The sequence below is a fragment of the Aspergillus japonicus genome, assembly GCF_003184785.1.
Source record: "Aspergillus japonicus CBS 114.51 unplaced genomic scaffold BO86scaffold_12, whole genome shotgun sequence".
NCBI lineage: Eukaryota > Fungi > Ascomycota > Eurotiomycetes > Eurotiales > Aspergillaceae > Aspergillus > Aspergillus japonicus.
The window spans coordinates 549,044-561,069 of NW_020291649.1; the positions used below are offsets into that span (position 1 = coordinate 549,044).

At 54.1% G+C, this 12,026-nt stretch overlaps 6 protein-coding genes across 6 annotated transcripts; 2 read left to right on the top strand and 4 right to left on the bottom strand.

Moving 5' to 3' along the window:
- Window positions 1-433: 433 nt before the first annotated feature.
- Window positions 434-1,189, bottom strand: BO86DRAFT_308602 (3-hydroxyanthranilate 3,4-dioxygenase; the record flags this gene model as incomplete). The annotated part of the gene is made up of 2 exons (XM_025667786.1): window positions 434-980; window positions 1,158-1,189. The coding sequence occupies 2 exons, from the start codon at window positions 1,187-1,189 to the stop codon at window positions 434-436; spliced, it is 579 nt and encodes a 192-aa protein (XP_025529748.1).
- Window positions 1,190-1,377: 188 nt separating this feature from the next.
- Window positions 1,378-2,904, top strand: BO86DRAFT_35742 (RNA 3'-terminal phosphate cyclase-like protein). The gene has a single exon (XM_025669700.1). The coding sequence runs from the start codon at window positions 1,519-1,521 to the stop codon at window positions 2,731-2,733; it is 1,215 nt and encodes a 404-aa protein (XP_025529749.1). The 5' UTR covers window positions 1,378-1,518; the 3' UTR covers window positions 2,734-2,904.
- Window positions 2,905-6,112: 3,208 nt separating this feature from the next.
- Window positions 6,113-7,725, bottom strand: BO86DRAFT_35766 (tellurite-resistance/dicarboxylate transporter family protein). The gene has a single exon (XM_025669711.1). It carries the CDS (start codon window positions 7,600-7,602, stop codon window positions 6,409-6,411), a length of 1,194 nt encoding a protein of 397 aa, XP_025529750.1. The 5' UTR covers window positions 7,603-7,725; the 3' UTR covers window positions 6,113-6,408.
- A 1,016-nt stretch (window positions 7,726-8,741) lies between these two features.
- On the top strand, window positions 8,742-9,153 carry BO86DRAFT_35763 (uncharacterized protein). The gene has a single exon (XM_025669709.1). The coding sequence runs from the start codon at window positions 8,867-8,869 to the stop codon at window positions 9,083-9,085; it is 219 nt and encodes a 72-aa protein (XP_025529751.1). The 5' UTR covers window positions 8,742-8,866; the 3' UTR covers window positions 9,086-9,153.
- Window positions 9,154-9,292: 139 nt separating this feature from the next.
- On the bottom strand, window positions 9,293-10,035 carry BO86DRAFT_387689 (uncharacterized protein). The gene has a single exon (XM_025671654.1). It carries the CDS (start codon window positions 9,590-9,592, stop codon window positions 9,368-9,370), a length of 225 nt encoding a protein of 74 aa, XP_025529752.1. The 5' UTR covers window positions 9,593-10,035; the 3' UTR covers window positions 9,293-9,367.
- BO86DRAFT_387690 (uncharacterized protein) lies at window positions 9,625-11,749 on the bottom strand (the record flags this gene model as incomplete). Its single annotated transcript, XM_025671655.1, has 2 exons — window positions 9,920-11,749; window positions 9,625-9,866 (listed from the first exon to the last, which is right to left on the bottom strand). A coding segment is annotated over exon 1 (1,462 nt), but the record flags the coding sequence as incomplete, so codon positions are not given.
- Between the last annotated feature and the right edge of the window lie 277 nt (window positions 11,750-12,026).

The following is a 12,026-nucleotide window of genomic DNA, read 5'->3' on the forward strand; positions in this document are numbered from 1 at the left end:
CGAGTGTGTTGCGGTCCCTTCAGTCTTTGTGTGTTATGTTTTTTTCTTTTCAGTGTCCTGGTGTCGGCTGGTCCAGAGAAGGACAGCCACCTTTTGTGTACCCTTTCGCTTCAACTTCTCTTCTCTCCCATATTCCCCTGGATAACAGCCACCATCCAGACATTCGATAATTGACTATAGCCTACGGGCACCCTAATCAAGGCCCTCTAAGAGGACCAATCCAAACTGGGCTACACACCAATCCAACAAGTTCCAAGATATAGATTCGCTTTCCAATACGAGACAATCTCACCGACGCATTTTCGTGCTCATCAACATCACACATCAAAGCCGAGCCCTCCCCCCCCACTACAGATATTGTACATCACCATGGCATAAAAAAAACCGGGGGTATCGTTTGTGTCCTTGTCCTATTGATCCCGACGGAAAACCCTTACTCAGGATGACGAGGGGGCTGGACGATCTCGCCCTCGGCGAACTTCGTCTGCGCGACGGTCCCACAGGCCTTGCAGGTGCGCTTCTCCTCGTCGGCGCCGAACTCATCGACGACCTCCTTCACCTGCGTGCCCAGATCCGTGCAGATGAAGCGCTTCTCCCAGACGATCTCCCCACAGCTCCGGCAGTACCAGCGCATGCGGTCGACGGCGTCCGGGGCGCGCGGCTGCTCCATCACCACGCCGACCGTGTCGCGGAACCGCACCGGGCAGTGCGGCGTGTTGGCCGGCAGCAGGAAGATCGACCCCTCGTGGATCGGGATGTCCTGGAACACGGGCGGCGTGACCGACGTGTCCACCGTCTTCAGCAGCATCGACCCCCGGTACTGGTAGAAGAACTCCGGCGTCGTGTTGAGGTGGTAGTCCGTGCGCGCGTTGGGCCCCCCCACGATCATCACTGTGTATCCCGCCGTCGCCGGCGAGGCCGGATGGTACACGCAGTAGTTGTTGACCGGGGGTTGCAGGAGGTGCGAGTTGGCTTCGAGCCTGCGCGAGGTTTTTGTGTCATCAGCTGTGTGCGAGATTTGGGGAGTGTAGATGAGTCAATGGGAGGGATGGGCATTTTGGGAGTGGTTGATAAGCAAATAACAATGCGGGGGCGAGGAGGGGTAGGGAATCTGAAGCGACGAGATGGGCGGATCGTCAACGAAAACCTGTACATACCATTTGGGGATGTTCAGGGCCGGTGGTAACATGATTTTGTCCCGTAATATCTGCCGCGATGGGGTTTCCTGGAAGTCAATACCGGATGATGTATTTGTTTTGGAAGCAGAGATGAGTATGTTATGTGATCATCCGACACTCCAGGGTCTAATGTTATCTGCCCGGAGATAAGCCGCCCCAAACGCCGCGGGTCGGAACGGAACATCCCCCCCTTCCGGCAGATTTTCTCGATTCCCTTTTTCGGATCAGGCCAAAAGATTCAAGGTTCCACCACGCAGGCACGAAATTCTGCTTGCCTCGACGCTTTTTCGAATCAACCGACGGCGTTCTCGAGGAAACTCCCCTCATCTCTCCGGACACAATGGCGTCGACTTCTCAGCCCCCGATTCGGCTCACCTCCCACAAGAACTTCGTCTATCGCCTGGTCTTCTCCACGTTGACTGGCCGGACCGTCCACATCTCTCAAATCCGTCCTTCGTCCCCGACGAATCCAGGTCTCGCTCCGCATGAAATCTCTTTCCTTCGTCTCCTCGATGCTGTTACCAATGGCTCGCAGATGGAAATCTCCTACACGGGTACTATCGTCGTGTACAAGCCCGGCCTGATCACCGGCAGCGCGACGGGCACCGGCGCCAGTGGAGGCGTGATTCGCCATGAGATCCCCGCGGGGTGCACTCGCGGTGTCAGCTACTTCCTCATCCCTCTGTGTCTACTGGCTCCCTTCTCCAAGTCGCCGATCAAGGTGACGTTCACGGGACCCGGCGTGATCACCTCGGCCACCCCGACGGGCGACATGTCCGTCGACAGTGTGCGCACGGCGATCCTCCCTCTCTTCAACCAATTCGGCATCTTCAACAACATCGAGCTGCGCATCCTCAAGCGATCTAATCCGGGCCCCAACGGCCGAGGCGGCGGCGGTGAAGTCCAGTTTGTGTTCGGCCACCAGCTGCGACTCCCGAAAACTCTGCACCTGATGAACCCGGGTCGTATCAAGAGGGTGCGTGGTGTGGCTTACGCGGTGGGGGTGTCGGCGTCCAACAATGCACGGATGATCGAAACCGCCCGTGGCATCCTCAACCCTCTTGTACCCGACACCTACGTCTTCTCTGATGTGTCGTCGGCGCCCTTCGTACCAGCGCCGGAGAAGAGCAACCCGTCCGGCAAGAAGAAGATCGGCCTGGGCTTTGGCCTGTCCCTGGTCGCTGAGTCGTCAACGGGGTGCCTGTTCTCCGCCGATGTGGCATCGCCGCCCTCCGGCGGTGAGGCGCCTGAGGACATTGGGAAGCGATGTGCCTACCAGCTCCTGGAGACCGTCTCCAAGGGTGGCTGCGTTGCCCCTGCAGCCGTGCCGGTCATGCTGGGTCTGATGACCATGGGATCGGAGGACGTGGGTCGTATCCAAGTCGGCCGGGAGGTGATGGCCGACGAGAGCACCATCCAACTGGCCAGGGACCTGGCCAAATTCGGAGCCCCGGGCTGGGGCCTCCGCGATGCTAGTGGTGAGAACGAGAATGGAGACGTGATCATCAGCGTCGTTGGTCGCGGCATCGGCAACGTTGGGCGCAAGGTCGCTTGAGCGTGAAACACATTGTTTCATCGCCTCACCTCACTCCGCGGGGTTGGCATGTTCGAGTATTGTCGATGTACCCGATTGAATAATATGTTCTTGGTCGGTGGCGGCTCTATCGGCAATGTTTTAGCTTTGTTTCAGAGCCCAGTCACCGTGCCTTGCCGCTCGTGCGCAGGGCAGCGGTGTATCCCGACCACAGCCAGGGGACTGAGCAGAGTTTCACATCAGCTGAGGAAGGAGACAGACCACGTCTATGCTTCATTTTCCAGATGTGGTTTTATTCATTGTCGCCAAGTTTCACCGCTAGCTTGGCCCTGCTGCCACGTGGCTGAGACCACACCGGACAGATGGCTGTTGATCGCACACCGCAGCCCCGGTTCCCCACCCAAAAAAAACAGCACTGTTGCAAGATCTTTTGTTGTTCGCCTTTTCTTAATGATACCCACTGTTGTTTGGTCTACGAGGCGTCCACCTCATCTGTAGGGGAAAGCCATGTGAGACCGGATTGGTTTCCGGAGTCAGGAGTAGGAGGAAGTAGGGCTGGTCGACTGCGGCCTGACGAACAGGCAGTTCCAGAAATGTGTCGGTGATTGGTGGTTGTACCATGTATATAGATGATAGACTCTATGAATGAAAATTATAAGTGCCCGCTGGAGTCTCCCATCGATTGTTCCGTTCTACTACTACGACCAAGACAATCCCCAGTACTTCGCCATGCACCATCTCAAAACTTCGCCCGTCGATCGCCTCAACTTTGGTCCCATTAGGAAATCGCTGAGCAGCAGTTCGGAGAATTAACAACGCCGCCACGACTTCGTCCCATGTCGGCCCCCGCGTCTCGACCTTGATCTTCCCAGCGTCAAGCAACATTGAGTCATTAGACCGACCCGACATGATAAACCAGGGCTTCTCCTCGCCAACCCCAGCCCGCAGCACGCACCGAACTCGGCCAGCATTGACTCCTCGATTCCTCGATTCCTCGATTCCTCCGAATGCGACCCAACAAGAGATAATAAAACCTGGCTGGCGCCTTTCCCTGGACTTCTCTCTCTCTTTACCTGCTTCCCCCCCTTTCTCCCTTCTTTTCTAACTCCCCATGTCCCCGCCTTACTAACTCTTATATCACCATGTCCCCATATCTCCATCGCCTCACGCCCAGCATACCCGATAACAACGTCCAACTCACGCCTCTCGCCAAACCAGACCCATCAACCCCCGCCCCCCGGCTCAACATCACGAAACCGAAATCGAAATCAAGTTCGAAATCGAATCCAGCCAAACCCATCACCCATTACCCAAAGAACCAAAAACGCAGTACGTCTCCTCCACCGACTCAACGCTAACAGCCGGTGTAGATACCAATCTGAGGGATGACGGCTTCTGCGCAGGACACTCCTCCATCCCCACTTACCTCTTCATAGAAGAAGGAAAGCGGGGGATGGAGAAGTGTCGCGCCCTGGATCTACTAACGCCGTTCATACAGAGCAGGTATTTGGGAAAAACTCCTCCGGTCTGAGCAAAGCCTAGCCTACGTGGGCTGGCCCAGTAAGTGACAGAGCTTGTACGTATACCCCGCTGGAACATGAAGAACACAAAAAAGATAAAGGTGGTGGTGGACTGACGTTGACGATGACGGCGGCAGGCTGGCTAAAAACACAAGCCCTACTGTTGACCCCCACTCGCGCAAGGCACGTTTCCGCTAGGGAGATGCTCTGGTATGTTGCCCCTTCACTTGAAGCTTGAGGGGGATGGCGATGAGATGGGGTGCTTTGGGTGATGCTGATACTGATGCTGATGCTTTTGTGGGGACAGTGCTTCTACCTTTTTCTCTCTCCTCTACCTCTACCTCTACTTCTCCTTCTAATCCTACTTCTACCTCCTTGCCTCTATACCACTACTCTACCACTCGTGAGAAAGTCCTCCATGCAAATGCAAGGGGAACGCACCCTCCAGACTCAAGGGTGAGTGAGCGAGCACGAATGCAAGCGCAACGCATCCCACCGCCCGTCGCCATACGCTAACGTGAACCATACATCAGCACTACCTCCCCCTCCTCGTCAACGACATACCGACAAAGCAAGGCCCAAAAGAAGACGCAGACCTGTAGCCCGTGGCCAGTGTTCAATCCAGCCCAGTAAGTGACAGAGCTTGTAAGTTCCCCCACCCTCTCTTCACCCTCTCAGAATGCAACCATCAAACTAGAACAAAGAACTAACCTAACCTCCTCTCCAGGCTGGCTAAAACACAAAAAAGAAGCAAGCATTGACCACAACCCATCGAAATCTACGATGATGAAATAGTCCGTCAGTACCGGGGACTTGATCTCGACCTTCGTCCACCTCGGATTCTCCTGGTGGAAATCAACCAGTTCTGGGGAAACGGGGGGCTGGGATGCGGAGCGGATGTACAATACTTACTCTACGGAGTACTTATGGTAATGGTATTCAGCGCCTTGCCAGGCTCATATCCTGCCTTTTGTCGTGGAACAATTCAATCTATATATCTATATACCTATACATATACCCCGTATCCGGATCGAGTTCTCCGTATCACAAACCAGACCAAAAATCATGCATCCTGCCCCTGGGTTGACACCCAATTTAAAGGTAGATAGCAAGCTACAGAAGTCAATGTACTAACGACGAACCGCTCTGGTCGCTGGGCCGTGCTGTATCCCCAGATAAATATCTAGTCGAGCACCCAGACATAATTCAACTTCTCAAACAGCAGCCCTAGCTCCTCGACTCTCGCAACGGGATAGTCACAAACAACCGGTTGCAATCATAATGCCAAACAAAAGCAACAACAACGGTGTCGGTGTGCTCTAGCCCACTGCACCAGCGGACGCAGGTTGCCCTACCCACCGAGTTATGAACTTCGGTCCTCTCCTGATCGGGGGCTTTGACTGCACGGCACCCAAGGGGGCGGGGGTGTAGATGCATCGATTAATAAGCCAGCCCCAAGCAGGTGTACGATGCAGATCGGATTGTCATTGGTGTTGACTGGATGTTTATGCCCCCAACTCCCGCTAAGCATGGGGGTGGGCGCAGGATGCATGGTCCGTCACACCGCATCGCAGTTCCCCTCTACCGGTAGTCTTGGGCTGGAAGATGTGGACGGTCTGTCAGAATGCTAACATGGATATGACCCGACTGTATTAGTATTAAGAGTAGGTACACTGGTCAAAGTCCCGATTCACCTAGGATGTCTCGTCTAATTCACACTGGGACGTGGATTGGAATGGTCTCTGTGACAGGCCGAGACTAATGGATTGTCTTGTTTGTGAATTATGATCATCCTACATGAAACTACCGTGCGTGACGGAGCTCTGTCTCAGTGAAGAATAGTCGGACAGCATCAGAAGAAGTCTATGCTATTTCAAATCCCTTAGCTAATGTATAACTGTATCGCAGCCGTGAAGCATGCACAACATCCGAGAGTAAGTGTATATACCGCTCAATATCCACAGAAAATAAGACATTGTGTCAACAGAAGATAACTCCCAACACCCGGAACGCTCACAAAGTAAATGGCCGACTGCCTTCCCGGCCCAATAAAAACGGGACAACTTCTATATAGTATATGCAGCACATATAGACAAAGCCCACGTCCACGCAAAGTAAAGTGCTGGAAATATACGACTGTGGAGGATACAGAGCGAATTAACAAGTATCAACAACATCACTCTGATACATCCTCGTCCTTCCCAGGATAGACGATATCCCGTTTCACAACGGCACGCACATTGCTCACAAACACGAACAGCCACATCCCCACAATGCAGATGGACATGGCAGATCCGACGCCCTTGACCCCGGGGCTATCGAAGGCTTTGCCCAACGTGATGGTCGCGAGGGTAAACCCCGTGTTTGGGAACACCATAGCCCACCAATTGAGGTGGAAGGCGGTAGGTGGCAGGCGGATGGTGGCGATGATGGCAATGCTGAAGAACCAGAGACTGAGGGCCCAGAGGAAGGCGCCCGTGGCGATGGCAAGGAGTCGCAGAATATGCGCGTCTTGAAAGGGGTGCGGGTCTTGTAGGACCTGAAAATCCTCAGGAAGGCCGTTGGTCATGCCAATTAGGGCAAGGGCCGTGAAAGCCGGGGGCCCAACGCAGATGAACATCCCGGGTCGGTGTTCCCGGGATGGAAGCCCCGTCTCCATGAGCCGTCCGATATAGTGCGCGTACATGAGGAAACTGATGGAGAAGCCAAGGCCTTGGAAGGTGGTGCCGGCGACGATCATGGGAATGGCAGAGCGCGCGGGCTGCTGTTCGGCAATGACGGAGGCGATCGTGCCACTGAGCATGATAGGGAATGCGGGGAGGATCCACGAGGGCATCATCGTTTGTAGAGGGTAGTGGTGGGCGGTAAACACAAAGGAGTATTGGATGATAGCGGTCATCAGAGTGAAGGCACAGTAGAGCCAGAAGAGCACCTCAAGGGCGTAAATGAATGCAGGCTGTGTGGTGTCGCCGAAGTAGCGGTAGAGTCCGGTGATGATAGTTGCAATGGAAAGCCAGAAAGTGGGGAAGAAAAGACCCTCGCGGTCGTGTCGGAGGGAGTCGAGAAAGTTCCCGTGGAGAATGAAGCGCGTGGCCATGAGGCTGCACAGCAAAGCAAAGAAGGCCAGATTGATGATGTATACCGCAAGCCCGATCTGTTGCAGTCCGCCGAAGGAGTAGGGCTGGCTGGCCAGCAGGAGGGCTAGGCCACCGGTACTCATGGTCAGAGTATACCAGGCCCAGGTAAAGTGACGCAGACGGTCCCGTAGAGACACATTGGTGGAACTAGAGTATTTGGAGGCTTTAAGCTCATGTTGGTATGTCGTAAGGTCCGAGCAGGAGGTGCCGGGAGGCGGGTATTGCCCGAGCATACTGTGTATCAGAGAGATGGAGATGGAGAAGAATGACTGTAGTGATGGCTATCTAATGGAAATGGTGCAAGTTTTAATAGTAGAACTGAGCGACAAGAAGCTGTATAGCTGCATTCAGGCCCAAGTGAGGGTCCGCGATGAGTTTAGCACAGCCAATTCGAATCTGTTGATAAAGCCAATGAGTGTGAACCACAAACCCAGTATAGAAGCGGAGCAGCACAGATATAGCATCAGCCTGCATTAGCCCCTATCCATCAGGGCTTTGACAGTGCCTCGCAACATTGGGTTGCTGCTGTTGTCTCGCTACTACCAATGAGAAAGACAGAGCATACGGTGCCGCCAAGGGTCTGATCTTTTTGATCCACCAAGTGCGACAGAAGAGGAGACACTTGATCTGGGCGTTGACGATTGCAGATCCAACAATGGGCCCCTGGCGAGAGGCGCGGCGAATTGAGAGGGCGAGCAAGTGTAAACAACCTGAGGGAGGAGACATACCACCTGCCAAGATTGCAGTTCTGGTCCACAGTCCAGGCATCATCGAAGGTAGGGAGTGGGCTGGATGCCGAGGAAATGGATGGGACCAAGATCTACCTTTTTTCAGTCTCCGCTTTGCTCAGTGACCCCAAAAACTGTGTATGGTGCTGTGACAGTGGGTCACAATTGCAGAGACAACGTCAGCAGCCAGTCATTCCATCAGGTTTCGTGCTGTGGAATGTGTACGCCATCTCCTTTGTCGTCTACAAGTGACGCATGTCATAGCATGATGTGATGTCTGCGGCAGTCTCATTCAAAGAGAGCTAGAGATGATGATTGATGGTCAGGTAAATACCAGCTGCCTAGAGAACATAGCAGTTTGTTTTTCGAAACCGCCCAGGAATCTAAAATTGAGGCAAACGCGTTCGAAGGGAAAAGTCGTAAGTGATAGAAATGCTCCGACCACGATAGTGAGAGACACAAACAAGTGTTGCGAACCAGCGTCGGCTCCTTGAGCGATTTGCATCATCATTATCATCATCACCAATCGGAAGGGGTTGATAAGCCTCCCCTGTCGGACCGAAAGTGAGCAACATCGGCAGGGCCAAGGTAAGTCAATGATTATCGTCGTGGCTCGGCCCAAGGATAAGGTTCTTGAGAGCCTTGACAACCGGCCGAGATGTGATAGATCGCCGCTTGGCTGGGGAGTTCGAGTCAGAGAATCCAGCCATCTACTTAGGAGGCAAGCAGGTAGACAGGGAAGACGGGTTCAAAAACGTGGATAGAATGGATGGTGATGAGTACGCTCAAAGATAGGAAGAAATCCAAGCCAAGAAGAAGATCGACAGCGCAGCGTCAACGGGAGGCCCGCCGCCAAGCTTCACGGTGGCTGTGGCCGACTGATAAGAAGAGCCGGAAAAAGGGGGATGGGATCATTGGAGTCAATCAATTGAGTTTATTTGTTTCATGGTTTCATGGTCGAATCATCCAGCATCGCATCTGGGCTTGAGTGTGTCTGTGCCGGTTGAACCAAAGTTAAGGGAAAGGGAAGAGCGGGAAAGTGAGGTTTAGAGCCGGAGGGAGGAAGAGGAGGAGGAGGAGGAGGAGGAGGAGGAGAAGGAGGAAAGACTTGGCAGTGCCCAGCCATACTACGAGTTACGAGTTATTCTCGCCAAGCATGGCTCAGCTTCTTCTTCTTCTTCCACTCGCGACGTCAACCGCATTCTTGATCGACTCGAAAGGAGTACAAGGAGTACTACGGTATTTGATCGTCTATCGCTTAAAGCGCGTTTCATCCTTCCTGACGCAATCCATCCGCAAGCAAGCAATTCTGCAGCCTGACAACACAAGTAACAGCAGTCAGACCTGCAGCAAGCAGCCCCTCCCCTCCTGTCGCCTCCCCTGTCGCCTCCTTCTTCACGGAAACGTGGTCTGCAGCGAAGCAGACGAGAAATCGGCAGGTGTTCTCAACGGGGAAGGTCAGACGAATGACCAGCGCATGCAGGACACAGGCCATATCATAAAGAATAATCTGGAATCGTTTCACCAACCAAACTATTCGAGCAGGCACCCACGCTAACCATGCACAGCAGCAATTCACCAAGAAGAAATCAGTACGCAGCCAGTTCTAATTATAGACAGCAGGAGAACGTCAATCATATTCATTCAAATGGTCGAAATCATAATCGCATAAAAAGACACAAGGAAAGTCGTTGATGTGGGTTCGCAGATAGCATGAGATAATCGTTCAGCAAGATATGGACGCCGGATTATGCAGTTCGTACATCCTTGTATGGAATCCTCTGGAACGAATGGGAACAAACGGGTTCACATGCATGGCCAGGAACAGATCGAAGAACAAAATATGGCAGGAGACATTGAAGGAGTAAAAGAATGGTGCTGTTCACAGCATACCCACCAACACAAAATCACATCATCATCCGGTATACGAGATCAGAGGCAAGCTCCGTCGTACTATCAAGCAATGCCCGCAAGCCCTGCACGGAAGGCTTCTGGGATCTGATCGAAGGAGACCCCAGATCACTTTCGACTGGCGGACAGTACGAGGCCAGGTCCCGCACCTTGCACGCTGCGTAGTGCACAACCAGCTTTCGCAACTCGTTGTCCCGCAGTTGGGTGGCAGAGGTCGGAGTGATCGGCTCCAGACGGGTGGTCTTGGTGTACGTATAGTGTAGCAGGTCAAGGATTTTACGAGCCTTGATGCTGGCCAGAGCATGATGATCTTCATCATCATCCACCTGGTCCCTCTCAGGGAAGCCTAGATACAGCAGGTCCCGGTGCAACTTGCGGAGACAGAGCTGAGCCAGTGCCGGGATCAGGTACCGTGTCGCAAAGACGTAGAGCTTGGCATGGAAGACCAAGTACGGCAGCTCATGTGGCGAGCGAGAGGACATGGCACTCGGAGGCCTGGTGCTGAGACAGGAGCGGGGGTCGATATAGTCGATGGCGGCGAACTCATCCCATAAGTTGCTTCCCTTCTCATGCACACGGGAGTACTGCTGCTTGGCAAAGGAGGTGTCAATCATCGGCCCAGTCAGTCTCCTACCACTGTGGTCGTGACCCGGCTGCTTCTCCTCCTCCGGGGCTTGTAGTGTGTGTTTCGCACCCGCCTTGTCTGCGTCGCTGGTTTCAGCTTCTGTTGGAGGAGTGGCAGCCGCCTGCCCCCAAGTCTCCGTGTACGGAGCCGACTCCGCAGGACCGGATTCCTCCACTGGGGCATGGTCTTGTTCCCATTGTTCTGTCACCATGTTGGTTTCCACAGCTGAGCCCCCCTCTTCCTCGGGTTTCAAGTTCTCAGGAGGTGGCGTGGAAGGAGGTGTCAGCTTAGGCGTCGCCTCCTCAGAAGCACCGCCCCTTTTCTTCTTGTTGTTCTTCTTGTTCTTCTTGCCTTTTTTGCCTTTGGCTGCTTCGTCGTCCGCCGCGTCCCAAGCGTCTTCCTCTTCCTTCCTATCCACGGCCGGGGTCATCGGCGGCTGATCACTGGGCCTCCTAGACTCTGATCTCAGTTCCTGCCCGGGATTTGCAGGCTCTTCATCTGGCGCAATTGCACATTCCCAATCGTCGTCGTCTTTACCGGAACCCGCATACACGCCTTCGCCGGGACGGTCGTGGGTCTCCCTTGAAGCAGTTCTAGGGGGTGTCGGGGCACGCGGAGGGATAGTCCGCACTGGACTGGTCGGGGAGTCCTTGGAGAACACTCCGCGAAAAGGATTACTCACGCGCTGATCGTCGCGGTCTTCCTCACGCGACCCTGGGGGAGGCACGCGGTAATCCCCGGTGTAGGCATACTCGCAGAAGGCGACAAAGGTCTCGACATCCTCGTCCTCAAGCACGGCGATGTGATGTTTCGATTCCCGGGTTTCCCCGCTATTCATAAGATGGTCCAGCGGCTGGGAGACATGACGGGCGAGACCAGCCTGGATGGTCAGTTTGGTGTGATTGGGACCGACCAGGAAGGTGAATGGCGGTGAATGGACGATGCTGTAGCCATCAGTGGCCGTCCTGTTAGGGTTGGCATGGGGCAGTAGATTGGAAGATGGGATGAAGGGATTTTGCTGGATGAGAGTGAGACACCTACCTACTATAATCTCGATCTGCCTCCATCGACGATGACCTCTGCCCTGAGATCAAGACACACCAGAGAGGGGGAGGGGGGAAGGGGAAAGGGGGAAGCGAAGTGATGGGAAGAAAAGAATGAAGGGAACTGAAAAGGAGAGGTAGCCACGCAGCTCAATCAAAATAGGTTGGAGCTGCTCATGCGACCCCTGATCGTGACTCTTTCATATATGCTGCACCGGGGCTTGCCTTGAACTGGCAGCCTGCTCACTATCGACCGTAATCGAACCCCCTCTCTTAGTTTTCTCGGCAATATCCTTAGCTTCCCCTCCACCGAAAGAGAAGCTAAAGCTACAAGCGCACGAGGCAAGTCC

Excerpts from the sequence above, each read along its gene's own strand:
- BO86DRAFT_387689 (XM_025671654.1), bottom strand. The coding sequence starts at position 9,592 with ATGGCCTGTGTCCTGCATGCGCTGGTCATTCGTCTGACCTTCCCCGTT.
- BO86DRAFT_35742 (XM_025669700.1), top strand. The coding sequence starts at position 1,519 with ATGGCGTCGACTTCTCAGCCCCCGATTCGGCTCACCTCCCACAAGAAC.
- BO86DRAFT_35766 (XM_025669711.1), bottom strand. The coding sequence starts at position 7,602 with ATGCTCGGGCAATACCCGCCTCCCGGCACCTCCTGCTCGGACCTTACG.
- BO86DRAFT_35763 (XM_025669709.1), top strand. The coding sequence starts at position 8,867 with ATGGTGATGAGTACGCTCAAAGATAGGAAGAAATCCAAGCCAAGAAGA.